Raw genomic sequence first — 18,542 nt, 5'->3', positions numbered from 1 at the left:
TGTTACCAACAATTTCTGGGCATGGCAGAAATTCATGCGCTGAAACGCGTCTCACAACTAGTTTCAAGAGGCAGATGGCAGAAGCCACTGGGTGCAGAAAAGCAAATGTCATGCCAATGCATATCAGACCCCTGAGGCTTCCTTCAGAGGAAACTGCACCACCCCCACCCCCACCCCGCCACCTCCAATATGTAGCTATAACATTCTAGCTCAATTTGTTTTCCTCCAAGTTAAGGGAAAGTAGATCAGGGGAAATACAAAAAATGCATTCTGCTCAGGTTTGCTGTTCACAGAGAAGCTGCTGTCTCCAAGCTGGACTAACTTCAACCAGAGAATGTAAGCTCATCCAAGGACATTTTCACTTCTCTTCTTACTGTGGTTAGGGACTTCTAGCAACCAAGCAGGAGGCTGGGGGCAGCTTGAGTCAGGGTCAAGCTGGACGTGCAGTGAATTGTACAAGTGTGTTGGATGTTGATGGGTAGAGTAATACAGCCACCCTTTGTGTTGGGCCAGGGTTGTGTGAATGAGGTGGAGGTGTTCCTCTGCCCACCTCTCTTGGTTCAGCCAACCTGCCAGCAGCTGAATGGGCAAGTGGACAGAAGGCTCACTGGTGAGTTCCTGGCTGGCAAGAGCCAGCAGAAAGTCCCTAAACAGGGTGTTCTGCATCATAGAACTGAATGCATCATAAAATCAAACTATACTTTTACATTGCTTGCCTATTTCAGTCAAGGCAACATATCCCTCCAGAGTGGTATCTGTGAGAGTGGAGCTCTGGCCTTCCCAGGGTTTAAATTGATTTACGAGGGCAAGGAAAGGCCACCAGTCATCCAAAAAAGTGTTCTGTTCTCTCTCAGCTTATAGTGAGCCTACAATAAGTTTATCTGCAAGTTCCAATTGCTATATTCAGCCTGTCACCTACCCAAGGCAAATCTTTCTTTGTTTTCACCAAATGGGCCATTTCCATTCAAGATGCAATTAAAAATGTATTTTATTATTGGAGCCTGAATAAATGAGTGTCTTATTTTGCCTTTGGAAAATAGAGTGAAGCCAGACCCGGGTCCATGATGCTCTCCTGTCGCACCACTTTCCTAGTGACTTGTTGATATCTCTTCTTCACTAAGGACATTCACATGTGCTCACAAGTAACACAGGGATGTGTGAAAAACCATTTTGGATTGCAGATGAGCACCATACACTTCAAATTAATTTGATCTGTCAAGCTTCCTAATGGCATTTTCTTAAAGAATAATAGCAGTTATTGTAATGAACCTATATAAAAATTAATTAAGTTTGATATAGGAAATATCAGTCAATGTCCTTTGCTGTTGCTTAGCCAATACTCTGGTTTCGAGGATACCAGCTCAGTCAAGAGTAGCAGATGCCTAAAACTAATTAAAAACATAATTTGAAAAGAAAAACTTGATCACTGCAGAAAGTACAACATAAACCAGATCATAATGATTTGGTGTAATATACATCACACATTAAACTACCCTCTGAAAACCTTTCCTTATTAATGATGAAAGATACCAGTTGCATTGTCTAAATGGTTACAGCCTCATTTATCACTAACACCACTCCTGCCCCAAATGATTTTTTATAAGCTAGCCATGAATTGTGAAAGCACAGTAAGAGAAGCCAGCCCCATCTTTTGCAGAATTCCTTCACTGGTATTTTTTAAAAATTTTGGACACCACAGTCTCTAAATGGGGAGAGGTTTAAGGAGTTCCAGTAAAACATTCCTTCAGTTTGGCTTCCTTGGAATGAAGATCACAGGAGACCAATAGTGTTTTCTGCGATATAAAATTTTATTTATAATCAGATACTGGCTGAGTATGAAATGGAAGGTTCACTGCATGAACACTCCAGCGGATCTTGCCTTCCCATCAAGTATTTTTTACATGGGAGTAGAGTAGGTGGTGCTGTGGGTTAAACCACAGAGCCTAGGACTTGCTGATCAAAAGGTCGGCGGTTCGAATCCGCACGACGGGGTGAGCTCCCGTTGCTCGGTCCCTGCTCCTGCCAACCTAGCAGTTCGAAAGCACCTCAAAGTGCAAGTAGATAAATAGGTACCACTCCGGCGGGAAGGTAAACGGTGTTTCCATGTGCTGCTCTGGTTTGCCAGAAGCGGATTAGTCATGCTGGCCACATGACCTAGAAGCTGTACACTGGCTCCTTTGGCCAATAAAGCGAGATGAGCGCCGCAATCCCAGAGTTGGCCACGACTGGACCTAATGGTCAGGGGTCCCTTTACCTTTACTAGAGCACCCAAGCCACAGCTTTGGATTTTGCACAGAAAGCCGTTCAATTCTCTGTCTCTTTCCAGTCCCAGTCCCAAGACTGCCTGGACATACAGAGAGACCTTGATGACGTCATCTCCAGCAAAAGGAACAGAAAAAAATAGCCACTTCACTTCACCTTCCAAAAGGATCTCCAGCTACATTCTGTACAACTCATTGCCCTAGCTGACATTACAAAGCAGATACTTCACAGACTAGATTTTTTTCTTAACAAAGAAACTGGTTTGACCTTTTCCCCTTTCCCTTTTGCAATCTTCCTCTTCTGCAAAATTTTTCAGCTTTGAATTCACAGGAATGGAAGGGACCCTCCAAAGACATACAGCCCAACCACATTCCTATAACTGTTTTGAAGTCTTGGACCCCATAACTTTCCTTACTGGAAAAAGTCAGATTTTGAAAAAGGTTTGTCGCGCAAAGGCACCAAACCCATTTTTGTTGTGCGGTGTGAATTTGTGGGCCTGCAAGTTAATCCCATCTGCAAAATAACGGCAGCTTGGAAGCAGCCTGAGAAGGTGAGAAATGTGGATTTCTGAAATGGGATGCTTCAAAGTTCTTGTTGGTTAGTTTGTGTAATCGGTACATCCTCTAGTGGAGGTTTGCACCAGCACTCCATGTAAATGACAAGCCGGGAAAATGAAACGAAGGTTCATTAACTGGATTGTAATTTATAGGCCTGTACTTTTCCCATAAGAATCTGGAGAAAGTCAGTGGAAAAGAGCAAGGCATGCTCCTTCACGCCATGCAGCCCAAGTAACAAGTGCCATAACCCAATTTTTCCTTTCCTACTGAGCCAGCACTTCAGTGTTCAAAGCAGAATGCATGCTGCCAAGATGATAAAGCTCCACTGCTCCAGTACAAGGCAAGCATTATAAGAAAAAGCTCGCTGCCTTCCCAGAATAGACTCTATTGCGGAGGAGACTCATCTGTAACATCCTGTGGATAGCGTTTCTCCTGCTGCAACACCGATATGATTGGCACTGTGCAGCTGATGCCACACATTGAATGCCAAGCATTCCTCTGTGCGCATGAGTTCTCTGTGTGGCAGTGTGCTATCCCCAATAGAAGTGCTCCTGTTCAGAGTGCCAGGCAGCCAGCCCACCATTTGCCATGGCCCTAGACTAGGAATCTTCAGCTGCAGAGTCCTCCTGGGAGACCAGGGTTTGAATCCCCATTCAGGCATGAAGCTCCTTCAGTGACCTTGGGCCCATCACCATCTCTTAGCCTACCCTACCTCACAGGGTTGTTGTGAGAATGAAAAGAGGAGGAGGAGAACTGAAATATACTCAGAGTGGAGAGTGGATTTCATGCTCTTTATTCAGCTCATAGTGGTGAGGAGGAATGGAAGTTCCCCCAGAATGTCTGCATTATATACATTATTTACACAATGGGCCCCACATGATTGGCTAATTCCGGGATTCTCCTGTAGGCCAATCAGGTTGCAGATTCACTTCCACCTGGAGCTGGATTGGGTGGCTCCTGTGGACCAATCAGACTGCTGCATTCTGGGTCCTATTGTTCTAGGACCAATCAGACCACTGCATTATGAATCCTATTGTTCTAGGACCAATCAGACTGCTGCATTTTGGATTCTATTCAACTCAGTACATAACACCAACCATGTAGACCACCTTGGAAGAAAGAGGTGGTATATAAATATAATAAATACATGAATAAATAGCAGCAGCACCAAGGGTGAGAAAGATTCACTCCTTCTAGTCCTTCTGCACATAGGAGCTTCTATACAACTGGGAATCCTCATCAGTCAGAGTTCCCAATGGCACAGAAGCTTATAAGCATCTCCAGTCAAATGCATGCAGGAGCTGTCTTCAGATATTTGCGCTGTAAGAAGTGTCCTCCCTGTATCTAATAGCAGAGGCTTCCAACCAGCCCCTATCTTTTGAAAGAGACAGGCAGACTCCAAAATGTCAACTGTTTCTTCAAACCTCCAAAGAAATATAAGCAGTCAGTCAAACCATCTGGGACATTGGTTGTTATAAAAAGAGCTTTTATCTGCAGACTTCTAATCAAAGTAATTCATTCAGGAGGAACAGCAAATGAGTAATTATCCATGTTATATCACCAGTCTATATATTGATACACGAGGAAATTTTAAAGGTTCCAAATTAATGTTATATAGGAACACAGGAAGCTGCATTGTACTGAGTCCAACAAAACTACAAGAAAAATGTAAACATTAGGAAAAATGCTGATTTTTTTAAAAAAATTGGCCTTAAACAAAAAGAGACCTGATGCAGAAATGCGGTGAAAATAACTTAAGGTTGAAGACATGAGGAGGAGAAGAAGAAGAAGAAGAGTTTGGATTTGATATCCCGCTTTATCACTACCCGAAGGAGTCTCAAAGCGGCTAACATTCTGCTTTCCCTTCCTCCCCCACAACAAACACTCTGTGAGGTGAGTGGGGCTGAGAGACTTCAAAGAAGTGTGACTAGCCCAAGGTCACCCAGCAGCTGCATGTGGAGGACCGGAGACACGAACCCAGTTCCCCAGATTACGAGTCTACTGCTCCTAACCACTGCACCACACTGGCTCTCAGAAACAGAGAGACCAAGACTGACAGATCCATCCATCCCTATCTGTCATCCCACACAAAAATCCCTGTACATTTCAGGAAATTCAGCAGACTACAACTCCTCAGAAAAAGTGAAATGATCAAACAGCATTTCAGACAAATTTGTTCTTGATCCTGGTAAGATGCAGTTAATCACCCAAACTATATATTCAGCACAGCACAACAAAACAGAGATGCTAAATTCTTGCAGCAAAAAAATTCGGCTTCCACCTTTATGAGCTGCTCTGGTTAAAATGATGCTGTTTTTAAGGTGGAAGATGCAGGGCTTTGAGGGTGGAATGCTCAGAGGGGCTTCCTTGGCTGAACTGCAGTGGTGCTGGTACTGTTCTCTAGGTTGAGGCCATGCATTGCTGATGTGTCTAGCATGTACATCTAGAAGTTCTTGCTTTTAACATCATTAGATTTATTGGCATCTCTGTAGCAATTATTGACAAGTCTAACAGGCTGTGGTTCTCCAGAATCGAAGTGTATAGCAACAGGGTTGCTCCATTTGGGGGGGGGGTCAAAATCGCCAATATATGGTTTCTACAATGTGTGCACAGACTGTTACAGAGATTATTGCCAGGTTGAGAGAAGACTCATGCATGAAACAGATCTCCAGCTGCCATCAGCATGAATTAAAGACCTTTAGATGCTAGTACCAACAGCAGCACTGAAGATGGAAGGATCTCTGAAGAGTCTATTTCTATAATGTTCTGGGGTGGGTTTCAGCAAGTGCTGAATATTTTTTTGCTGCAGTTTTCTCAGAGTTTCCATAACTCAATTCCACCAGGAAAGCTAGACTAGTCACTGATTAGTATTGCTTTACTATTTAAATTATACTAAAATTTGATATCCTATCAATAAACTTAAATAAAAGCTGTCTTGGTAGCTTTTTCAGCCCCAAAGGGATATAGAAGGACATTTACCGTATTTTTCGCCCCATAGGACGCACCGGCCCATAGGACGCACCAAGTTTTTGGGGGGGGAAATAAAGAAAAAAAAATTTATTTCCCCCCCCCCAGGCGCTTGTGGGGCCGGCAGCGGGGAGAAGCGCTCTTCTCCCCGCCGCCCGCCTGCAGACCAGGTCCGGGGACAGCGGGAAGACGCGCTGCACCTCCCCGCTGTCCCCAGAGCTTGCGGGGCTGGCGGCCGGGAGAAGCACGCATCTCCCCGCTGTCAGCCTCCAAACCACATCGGGAGACAGCGGGATGGCGGCGTTCCACCTCCCCGCTGTCCCCCGACCTTGTGGGACTGGCGCTGCGGCTCTCCTGAAGCCTGGAGAGCGAGAGGGGTTGGTGCGCACCAACCCCTCTCGCTCTCCAGGCTTCAGCGAAAGCCTGCATTCGCCCCATAGGACGCACATGCATTTCCCCTTCATTTTTGGAGGGGAAAAAGTGCGTCCTATAGGGCGAAAAATACGGTACAACATATGAAATTAAATTCTCAGTGGAGCTCATGCAATCAATAAAACAATAACATCATAGTAAGGCAATAACACACTAAAATCACAACCAAGAGGCAACACATAAAAGCTGCAGCACATAGAAAACTGCCTCAGCCTCCTTAAACCTCACAGCTCTTTTCATTTAAAGATCACTTGGCTTTGCCAGGTTAATGTTGGCCTGCATACAAAACATCATATTTCATTTCCTAAAAGCCCTCTTTCCCATAAGTCTTGATATAACTAAGGAATTCTGTGAGTCCCAGATCACACAACATAAATTATCCATTGGACCCAGACTTCTTGCTGTACATATGTTTGTCTGTACACCCCCCCCCCCACACACACATATGTACAGAAGCTACAATTCTGAAGTCAAATCTGGCTAAGGTCAAATTTGCTCCAGTAACAACTGCTGTTTAGGCCAAAACATTCCAAAGCTCTATTTCAAAATATAAGCTGCTTCCAAATTAGATGTTTACTCTAGAAATGCCATCTGTTGCTCATGCACTTTTTACGGGGGAACCAGACCACATCACTGCTAGCCCATTGCATTCTTCAATTTTCTGTGTTGTCCTCCCACTCCCCCACTCCCCACCCCCGGAAATGATTAATGACATTTTTTGTTATCTTAAAGCACAGTTACAGCGCCACCCTGTCCAATGTGGACTGGCAAATTGCTATTGAGGCTCTTGAGGGCTACCACGCCTTTAAATAAACCCATCCTTCTATGAAAAAAATAGTTTTCTTCACCTCTAATTCTTTCTGTTTGGTGCAGCCCCAGTATTGCTGATGAATTGCTAATTAATTGCCTCTTGATAAATCAGTTCTTGTTCTCATGGGAGTTAGTTACTGGTTGTTTTTTTTAATAGCTGAAGGCTTCTATTTCTCAGTAAATGAAAACAAAAAACACAGAGAAGCTTCCAGGAATGTTTTCTCCCTCACACAGGTCTGTATACAGTGGTACATCGGGTTTCAGACTCTTCAGGTTACAGACTCTGCTAACCCAGAAATAGTACCTCGGGTTAAGAACTTTGCTTCAGGATGAGAACAGAAATCGGGCGGCAGCGGGAGGCCCCGTTAGCTAAAGTGGTACCTCAGGTTAAGAACAGTTTCAAGTTAAGAATGGACCTCCAGAATTAATTAAGTTCTTAACCCGAGGTACCACTGTACAAGGAACAGGAACTAACTAATTATGTGATAATGTAAAAGGTAAAGGTAAAGGAACCCCTGACCATTAGGTCCAGTCATGGCCGACTCTGGGGTTGCAGCACTCATCTCGCTTTATTGGATGAGGGAGCCGGTGTACAGCTTCCGGGTCATGTGGCCAGCATGACTAAGCCGCTTCTGGCGAACCAGAGCAGCACACGGAAACACTGTTTACCTTCCCACCGGAGCGGTACCTATTTATCTACTTGCACTTTGACGTGCTTTCGAACTGCTAGGTTGGCAGGATGTGATAATGTAACACTCAATAATTATTAATGTTGCAGCTAAGCTGAACAGGAATCAATTAATGGCAGAAACATCTAATTAAAGTTGTGGGAATTTCTGCTGATCATCACTTACTTCTGGGTAAAGATTATTGAAGGCTCTTGGCCACAGGACCAGATCCTGATGGCAAGCACTGTGTTATATTTAGTGTTGGCTGGAACCACCGATCTCATTCCGCTTTTAGCTGATGGCAGGAAAGCGGTGCCTCAACAGTGCTCAAGGTCCCCTGCCTAGCAGCAGCCTTCGTTTCATTCTCTTTGCTAGCGAACCAATTTAAACTAAAACAAGTCAATTCTGAGGAGGGAAAGACAGCAGACATCCAGGGACTTATGACCAAGTCTGTTTGAAGCGATACCTTAACTGTGATTCCTGCTAGCTGAAAACACTAAAGCGTTCGTCAATATCTTTTCTAAATTCACTCCAGTCACTGCTAAGAGATTTGCAAGGCTGGATTTGACTGAATCGGCGCCCACGTAAGGCATGCAAAAGGTAGCATTTCAAATTTCAAGGGCTAAAGCGCTCAGAGAACTTCTGCTCTGTAAAGGTCCGAAAGGACAGGGGAAATGAGTCAATTACCAATTACCATGCAGAGGAGAGAGACCAAGCAGTGCTTAGTTGCTAAGGGCTCTCTCCTTCTCCCTCCCTCCCTCCCTCCCTCTCTCTCTCTCTCTCTCTCACACACACACACACACAGAGAGAGAGAGAGAGAGAGAGAGAGAGAGAGAGAGAGAGACCACTCACACAGGTTCCTTTGCCCTCCTGCAGCTTCCTCCCCCACAGCATTGCTCCAGGCATTTCAATTAGCTCTCTTTGGTATTAAGAGTTCAGGTAGAGGAGAAGCAAAAGTAGCTTTGGTAATGGAGGTAATGGACTATGTGGGATAACTTGCCAGAGGATTACCGTATTTTTCGCTCTATAAGACGCACCAGACCACAAGACGCACCTAGTTTTTGGAGGAGGAAAACAAGAAAAAAAATATTCTGAATCTCAGAAGCCAGAACAGCAAGAGGGATCGCTGGGCAGTGAAAGCAGCAATCCCTCTTGCTCTTCTGGCTTCTGGGATAGCTGTGCAGCCTGCATTCGCTCCATAAGATGCACACACATTTCCCCTTACTTTTTAGGAGGGAAAAAGCGAGTCTTATAGAGCAAACAAAAAAACAAAAAAAAAACAGTACCTGCACGGTCCCCACAGCTGAACTTAGGCTTCTGCTTTCACCATGAGTGGGGCAGAGCCTGAGACTACAATTCCCATCATCCCTGACCACTGGTCCTGCTAGCTAGGGATCATGGGAGTTGTAGGCAAAAAACATCTGGAGGGCCGAGGTTGAGGAAGCCTGTTTAAACACATTGGTTTTAGCCATCATCACATCTAAGCTGGTAACCAGGTGTAGCACTGATGGCCAAATAGCTCCTCCTCTTCCTCCAGGCCTAACCAGAGAGTTTAATGAACTTGTGAAAGCCACAGAACAACACAGGAGTAGGAAATCTTTTCCAGCCTGAGGACCACATGCAGTTCTGGGCAATCTTCCAGGGGCCACTGGTCAGTGGTGGTCAGGGCCACAGGCAAAAGTGAACAGCAATGAATGTCAATGTTGCCTTTGTGCAGTAGGCTAGTTTCTACACACACACAAACACACCATCCTTCTCCATCTTTCACCCAGGCAAGCAACAAACATTAACAGAGTTTGAGGACACATTCCAGCCAATCAGAAACACTCAAGGAGGGTGCAAAGCGTGGCCGGTGAGGGGTGTGGCACTCCAAGAGCCAGAGAGAGACACCAGAGAAGTGCATTGAAAAATTTGGAGAAGAGCCAGTTTTTAAGGGTTGCCGCATTGCAGTTTGCATCTTTTCCCACAAAAGTGCAAATTAGGCAAGTCCATCTTTAAATGCAAACTGAATCTAATCTCTCCTCCACCCCTGTCCTTTACACGATTTCCCATTTACATCCATAACTGAAAATTAGTCATCTTTACACCCATTGCTTACTAAAATGGATCTAAACCATAAAAAATACAGCATAAAGGTACATCTGATCAAAACCAGCATTTATTTACTCTGATTTTTTTTCCTCATTCTTCCTTATGGTGCCTGTTTCCTTGGCATAATACCTCATAGGGCAGGTGGGCTGGAGAAAAACACATTATTGCAGTTCCCCAATCTCTCTGCCAGCAAATATTGAAGCACAGAGGAACACTACTTTTGTGTTTTGCAGTTTCAAAAGTACAGTAAATGAAAAATTCTCTTTTCTGTTTCAAACCAATTTGAGTTCCCTGCCTCTCTTACAAAGGCATTTCTTCACTTTTTTTAGGTTTTGCTGATCAGAAATGCTTTTCACTTTTGTGAACGTTGCATGGATAAGACGGTATGAGAGCTCACTAGTGTGTACTTACCCCTGGGGTACTGCATTCTAACCCAAAATGGTTGGTGAACGAAGACAAGTAGACAGGACAGTTTCTAGGATAGTACATAGCTGTCAAGTGTCCCTTATTTGAAGGGACAGTCCCTTATTCCAGCGCCATGTCCCACTGCTGTCCCTTATTGATGGATGTCCCTTAAATGTCCCTTAAATGATGTCCCTTAACTTTCAAAGGAAGCAGCTCCTCTCCCTCCCTCCCTGCCGACCAGGGAGGAGGGAGGCTCCAACTGTGTTGCTTGGCTGTGTTGCTCACCCATTAAGAAGTCTAAGAACGACTGGGGGGTGGAGCTTGCATGCCTTGTGTGTGGCTAGTTAAGGCAAGCTGAGGGGGTATTTGAATGCTGGATGCCATTTTGTTGCACGTGCTGCTGCAAACTTTGCAGTGCAAAGCCAGGCCGGGGAGCCATCTTAAGTTGAGGCTGCATAGGCCTTGTGGTGCATGTGGTTCAGATTCTACTCAGTTGAACCTCAGGTTACGAAGTTGGTTGGGCAGTGTTCTCAAAGCTACCAGCATGAGTTTGACCAGACTGCAGGAGGACAGGAAGACTGGAGTGCCTGGAACAGGTAAGGCTGCAGGTCCCTTATTTTGGCTGCTGGTCCCTTATTTTCAAGGCTGCTGCTCCCTTATTTTCAAATCTGTAAGTTGACAGCTATGGGATAGTAACAACAGCCAACTAACTGAGATTGCCTCCAGACTTTTGGAGGACAGATTCAAACACAGATTTGTGCAATTAAAGTGGATTACAGTTGTCATATAAACTTCCCACAAACAAATCAGGATAAATGCTCAGTATAGACCAAATGCACACTCTAACCTCTGCATAGGTTTTGCATAAGTAAATTAGGATAAATACTCAATAAACAGCTCATCTGGAGGAGCCCAGAGACACTTCCAGGAAGTGAAAAGCACTATGCCTACAAAAGGCAGGTAGAAAGCAAATTGGGGCAATTGTCTTTTTACAGGTAGTGTAATCTCAGTAGTATGGAAGCCACTTGAAAATGTTATCACCGCTTCAGATTGCAGTTGTTCACACAGTCAGCTCCCAATGAATTTGCAATGATTTTCCAAGATAGAACTAGCATGAAAGGAGCAAAAAAGTACTGTCCACAAACAGATTACCAAGCAGGGCAGCCACTCTGCTGTTTTCTGTTCAGGCAGCTACTGTGCTATTGACTTCTATGCATGAATTGGACCTCAAGCACGATCCTGTTCCTGTCAAGCAAGCATGACAGAGCTCACCAGCTCTGCCTCAACCCATCTCCTGCTGTTCAAAAATCCCTGGACATGGTTCAATGGATGGAAGAAGAGAGAGGAGAGATTTTTATGTAAGGAGAGAGGAATCAAGATCCGCTTGTTTTTCTCTTAGTTTGCTGTAACCAAATGTTCCAGGTTTTTATTTTTTCTTTGCTTGTTTTTCTTTGGTATGTAGAATCTTAATAAACTGTTCTTAAAAACTAAATGGGGGGGGGAGAGAGATTCAGCTGCTTTTAAGATCACTTGTTATTTCCTCTTTTTAAAAAATTTCATAGGAACTATCACAATGATACCTATACAGTGTTACCTCCGGTTACAGACGCTTCAGGTTACAGACTCCACTAACCAGGAAATAGTACCTCAGGTTAAGAACTTTGCTTCAGGATGAGAACAGAAATCACGCGGCGGCGGCGGCGGGAGGCCCCATTAGCTAAAGTGGTACCTCAGGTTAAGAACAGTTTCAGGTTAAGAACGGACCTCCAGAACGAATTAAGTTCTTAACCCGAGGTACCACTGTACATTTCCTACAGTAACATCCTCCACCCTTTGAATCAAAGGGATGTGTGCCTTTAGCTCATGGATTGTTCCGTGGCTTTTACATGTCTCTCGCTTTTTATGGAAAGGGGAGAGGGATAATTACTTCAGTGCCATATGTTTTGGCCATTGTGTGAGTGCCTGTGAAATTATTGCTTTAATAAACAATTACACATTACAGTAGAGTCTGTTCTTCATGCAAAGCTGCTAGCTGACCAGGGCCTAACCTTTTAAAAAAATTAGTCTAATTAGTCAAGAGAATAAAGCAACCACATGAATGCATTCTGGTGCTGTTTTGTTGTGGGAAGTCAGGGAGATGGTCAGTTTTGAAACTGCATTTTAAAACATCTCCCAAGAGGCCTAAAATTAATAGGCTCTGGCTGAGCAATTTTCAGCCAACAGGACTGGTATGAAAAATCACAAGAAAACATTAGTAGCAAATGTATAGGGAAGGTTCTACTGTGGGACTAGTATTACTAGTGTTAAGAGAGTAATTAAGCATTTAAATGGGGGAGCTTTTTCCACCTGAGGGAAACGTTCTCTTCTGGGCTACCTTCCAAGGTCACATGCCAGTGGTGGGAGGGGCCAGAGGCAAAAGTGGGTGGAGCAACAAATGAAAATGTCACCCTATATGGTTTGGGACCCAAGTAATCTAAAATAGTGCCCTTCCCAATACCAAGCATCTCGGGCCTTATGATCAGCATAGGAAACTCTGTTGGTGGTGGGGAGGTGGTGTCTCCATTGGATGGAGGTGAGCCATGACAGGGCCTTCTCAGTGGCGGCCCCTCATTTGTGGAATTCACTCCCTAGTTAGGTGCATAAGTCTCCCTCACTATTACATTTTAGGAGAAATTAAAACAGTCCAGTTTGCCTGCATTTGATGATTGAAAGTTCTGTCCCTGGTCACTGCGAAATCATTAGTGATTGCTTTTAGGAGTTTTGGGGTCTTATTTAATAATAATAATAATAATAATAATAATAATAATAATAATAATTTATTATTTGTTTCCCCAGCCACTCTGGGCGGCTTCCAACAAAGATGAAAAATACACTAAAATGTCACATATTAAAAACTTTCCTGAACAGGGCTGCCTTCAGATGTCTTCTGAATGTCAGGTAGTTGTTTATCGCTTTGACATCTGATGGGAGGGCGTTCCACAGGGCGGGCGCCACTACCGAGAAGGCCCTCTGCCTGGTTCCCTGTAACTTGGCCTCTCGCAGTGAGGGAACCGCCAGAAGGCCCTCAGAGCTGGATCTCAGTGTCCGGGCAGAATGATGGGGGAGGAGACGCTCCTTCAGATATACTGGACCGAGGCTGTTTAGGGCTTTAAAGGTCAGCACCAACACTTTGAATTGTGCTCGGAAACGTACTGGGAGCCAACGTAGGTCTTTCAAGACCGGTGTTATATGGTCTCGGTGGCCGCTCCCAGTCACCAGTCTAGCTGCCGCATTCTGGATTAGTTGTAGTTTCCGGGTCACCTTCAAAGGTAGCCCCACGTAGAGCGCATTGCAGTAGTCCAAGCAGGAGATAACCAGAGCATACACCACTCTGGCGAGACAGTCTGCAGGCAGATAGGGTCTCAGCCTACGTACCAGATGGAGCTGGTAAACAGCTGCCCTGGATACAGATTTGACCTGTGCCTCCATGGACAGCTGTGAGTCCAAAATGACTCCCAGGCTGCGCACCTGGTCCTTCAGGGGCACAGTTACCCCATTCAGGACCAGGGAATCCTCCACACCTGCCCGCCTCCCGTCCCCCCAAAACAGTACTTCTGTCTTGTCAGGATTCAACCTCAATCTGTTAGCCGCCATCCATCCTCCAACCGCCTCCAGACACTCACACAGGACCTTCACCGCCTTCACCGGTTCTGATTTAAAAGAGAGGTAGAGCTGGGTAGCATCCGCATACTGATGAACACCCAGCCCAAACCTCCTGATGATCTCTCCCAGCGGCTGCATGTAAATGTTGAAAAGCATGGGGGAGAGGACAGAACCCTGAGGCACCCCACAAGTGAGAGCCCAGGGGTCTGAACACTCATCCCCCCCCCCACCACTTTCTGAACACGGCCCAGGAGGAAGGAGCGGAACCACTGTATGACAGTGCCCCCAGCTCCCAGCCCCTCAAGACGGTCCAGAAGGATGTTATGGTCGATGGTATCAAACGCCACTGAGAGATCCAGCAGAACTAGGAAACAGCTCTCACCTTTGTCCCTAGCCCGCCGGAGATCATCAACCAGTGCGACCAAGGCAGTTTCAGTCCCATGATGAGGCCTGAATCCCGACTGGAAGGGATCCAAATGGTCCGCTTCTTCCAGGCGTGCCTGGAGTTGTTCAGCAACCACTCGCTCAATCACCTTGCCCAAGAATGGAAGATTTGAGACTGGGCGATAATTGGCCATCGTGGTCGCATCTAAAGATGGTTTTTTAAGAAGCGGTTTAATAACCGCCTCTTTCAGCGGCTCTGGGAAGGCTCCCTCATGAAGGGAAGCATTCACCACCCCACGAAGCCCATCACCCAGTCCTTCCCGGCTAGCTTTTATAAGCCAGGATGGGCAAGGATCCAGGAGACAGGTGGTTGGCTTCACTCGTCCAAGCAGCCTGTCCACATCCTCGGAGGTAACAGATTGGAATTGATCCCACACAACTTGACTAGACAGGACTCTAGCACTCTCCCGCCCTGGCCCTGCTCCCACGGTGGAGTCTACTTCTTCCCGAATCTGAGCAATTTTATCTGCAAAAAACTTTGCAAAATCATTGCAGGAGATCATGTGGCCCATACTGGGCCCTAATGTCGCAGGTGGTTCCGCTAAATTGTGAACCACCTGAAAAAGTCTCCTGCTGCTGTTTTCTGCAGATGCAATAGAGGCGGCGAAGAAAGTCTTCTTCGCCGTCGCTGTCGCCACTTGGTAGGCTTGACGTTGAGCTCTATTTAGAAGCTCCAATTGTATTGTTTCACTATTGACATATTTACCAACCTGGGCTCCTTTGGAGGATGGTGCAGGATATAAATTCAATGAATGAATGAATGAATGAATGAATGAATAACTGTTAAGAGCACAACAGGCTAGTTTTGGGACACACTCACCTATCCCTCTCTCATTCATCCAGAGAAACAAGAGACAGTATCAGGAAGGCTATGTCAGGCTATGAAAACAGCGCTAACTCATTGGTAGAGCACCTGCTTTTCATGCAGAAGGTCCCAGGTTCAGTCCCTTCTGGGAGAGGCCCTTGTCAGAAATCCTTGAGACCTGCTTGCCATCCATGGCAGACAATACTGATCTTGTGGATCAATGGTCTGCCTCAGTATAAACCATATTCCCATGTTCTTAGATCTCCATGCCAGGTGGTGCTCCAAGCAACCTGAAGACAGAATTAGACTCAAATAACACAGCATGGTATAGAAACTGAAAAATCAATCTTGTCAGTTTTCTGGACTAGCTATTGCAACTTGATTGTGCCTGAGCCTGTTGCCAATGCTCAGAGAAACCCACTGTGCCATATAGAATGCGCACACCACCTGTGCATTTAGCAGAGGGAGGCAGTGCTAAAGAAGCCCATCAGCACCAACCTGATATTTGTTGAGCTGCGTTTTGGGAGCAAAACATAAAAGAGATTTGGGAAGTGTTTAAACCTTAGTGGACAATGACTTCTACTTCTGCTTCTTTGAATCCACACTGTGGGTGCAGAAGTTAAGCAGCAGGTAACAAGCTCTTTCGGAAGTCCACAAATGGATTTTGGGGGAACGAGTTGCTTTTGCTACTTCAATATATAAACTTCCCTTTCATATTGATTTGAAACGTAAGTGAACATTCTGTGTTCAGCTCCTGCTGACTTGGAAGGTACCTTTCAATTGTGTGCAATTGTTCGTCTGCCACATCTGTTTTTGAGATTTTCACACTAAGAGAGAATGCTTAACTCACTTAAGTTCAGGTTGAAAGCAAATCCATTCATTATTTCATGCTGTTTAATTTAGTATGGAAAACAATGAATTGTTAATAAGGGACACTCATCAAATTCTCATAAGCTGATTTATTTATACGTACAATGATTAGCTTTTCTTCCTCTCGTGCAATGTTAACAAATCCTGCTAATTCAGCTTATTGTTGAATAGTATAATGTTAATACTACAGCTTATTCCTCTTCTTAGCTAGATTTTGTTCATTACCCTCCACCCCCCACACAAACTTTTGTTTATATTCTACTTCTTTAAAGCTTGCTTTCATGGTTAAATGGTGGAAGTACTCAGCAGGCAGAAACTTGCAGAGACCCTTTAAGGTTTTCCGAGGTTTGTTCCATTCTCCAAGGTGTTAAAAGCATACTTTACCATGGTTTTCATTGGGGGGGGATCTGCAAGAGCTAAACATGAAATTGCTTAATAAAAGACTTGCAAGATTTGTTATAGCTTATGAACATTGTGCAGTTGTCATACCTCCTTCATTTATGGGAGATGTATATTTTATTTTCAGGAACACACTCAGGACAAACTTCGGAAAGGCTAGACATATAGTGGGAGGGTGGGGTGGGGTTTTTCTCAGAAGGGTAGTAGGAAATGGGTGATTGACTCAATGGGTATGGTAAACCCGAGGAAAACCCCACCCCACCCTCCCACTACATATAAGGGTCTGGTGACTTCTGTTTCACTGTGTCTGAAGAAGTGTGCATGCACACAAAAGCTTATAACCAGAACAATATATATATTTCTATTCAGAGGAGGGCAGACACTGGCTAACAGCACAATCCTAACCAGGTCCGCTCAGCAGTAAGTCCCATTGAATCCAATGGGCATCACTTAGGTACCTGAGGTTAGAGTTGCAGCTTAAAGGTAAAGGGGCCTCTGACCATTAGGTCCAGTCATGACCGACTCTGCGGTTGCCGCGCCCATCTCGCTTTACTGGCCGAGGGAGCAGGTGTACAGCTTCCGGGTCATGTGGCCAGCATAACTAAGCCGCTTCTGGCAAACCAGAGCAGCACATGGAAACGTCGTTTACCTTCCCACTGGAGTGGTACCTATTTATCTACTTGCACTGGCATGCTTTCAAACTGCTAGGTTGGCAGGAGCAGAGACGAGCAATGGGAGTTCACCCCGTCGCAGGGATTCGAACCACCGACCTTCTGATCAGCAAGTCCTAGGCTCTGTGGTTTAACCCACAGCGCCACCCGCATCCCACAAGTTGCAGCTTAAGTGACTGTAAAATAGAAATGATTTGAGGAGGCAACACGGACCTCTACCAGACTCCCCCCCCCCCCACAAAAACTATAGTTTCCAAATAGTATCCCATTTGTTCCAACAGTCTTCTCAATTGAGGAAAAGGTTGGAAGAAGTACCACATTCAGCCAAACAGAGAACTGCAGGGAGGAGGCAACTATAATGCCTTAAAGTCTGAGAATAAGCAGGATGGGTTAAAAGCAACCAACTCCTAAAATGTGCTACAAGGTCAGATACAAGCACTGCAGAACAACCCCAATGTAAGTATAAGCAGACGAAGACAGGACTGATCATGGACCAGCCAGAAGTCCAAGTGCTGTCATCTCACTAAATTAAAAACACACTCATCATCTGTCAGTGAATGCAGGTACCTGTATAGCATCCCTGTGGCAGCTTTGACAGTTTGCTGTATCAACAGTCCATGCATAAGCAAAAACTTCTCCAGTAGCTTTTGTTCTGCTGGGCTCCTTAGTTCTCCAGGCCAGCATCTTACTGGAAGGCAGACTTTAGGAACCATTTGTTGCCTCGTATCCTTCAAAGGGGTTTCACTAGACTTCTGCACACCTCTTTTTGGGGGTGGGATATCAGTACACACTGGCTTGTACAGATTCATCTTCTACTGTAAAAGCCAAGAGCTAAACCCCACACTGCTCAGATTTCAGTGTGGTGTAGTGGTTAAGAGCAGTGGACTCGTGATCTGGTGAACCGGGTTCGCTTCCCCGCTCCTCCACATGCAGCTGCTGGGTGACCTTGGGCCAGTCACACTTCTATGAAGTCTCTCAGCCCCACTCACCTCACAGAGTGTTTGTTGTGGGGGAGGAAGGGAAAGGAGATTGTTAGCTGCTTTGAGACTCCTTAAGGGGAGTGAAAGGCGGGATATCAAGTCCAAACTCCTTCTCCTCCCCCTCCTCCTCTTCTGTCCACAGGCTTCTCTAAGAACCTCTCGCCATTATGCTTCTGTTTTCAGAAAATGCTGTTTGCCCACTAGATCCCCAGAAAATACTGCACCATATTTTCCATCCAGTCCCCCAGTAGGTTCTGCTTACCATCTCATTTTAATGGATGCATAAAATGAACCACATGGTCACAAATGGTCAAAGGGAGCTGGGAACTGCCATGGGAATAGAATGCCAACTCTGTTTCTCATGCAATTATATTTAGATAAAGAAAAATATGTTTGTTTGGGATTCAGCCCTCAGTTCCAGGCTCCCACAGAGTTTATTTAAAGTCAAGATTGATTGTGTCATTCCCAAATTAATAATAATAATAATAATAATAATAATAATAATAATAATATAGTTGTTATTTGTTTGTTGCAAAGAA

General features: G+C 45.1%; 1 protein-coding gene across 1 annotated transcript in view; it reads right to left on the bottom strand.

Annotated features, from left to right (window-relative positions):
* KCNAB1 (potassium voltage-gated channel subfamily A regulatory beta subunit 1) overlaps nucleotides 1-17,851 on the bottom strand; it is a 193,321-nt gene extending 175,470 nt beyond the window's left edge. Inside the window, exon 1 of the mRNA XM_081862702.1 lies at nucleotides 17,591-17,851. Within this exon, the coding sequence (XP_081718828.1) occupies nucleotides 17,591-17,832 (242 nt within the window). The 5' untranslated portion in view covers nucleotides 17,833-17,851. The remainder of the gene's footprint in view (nucleotides 1-17,590) is intronic.
* Between the last annotated feature and the right edge of the window lie 691 nt (nucleotides 17,852-18,542).

Source organism: Podarcis erhardii, assembly GCF_964252035.2.
Source record: "Podarcis erhardii genome assembly, chromosome: 5".
Classification (NCBI taxonomy): Eukaryota; Metazoa; Chordata; class Lepidosauria; order Squamata; family Lacertidae; genus Podarcis; species Podarcis erhardii.
This window is presented reverse-complemented; position numbering and strand designations above follow the sequence as displayed.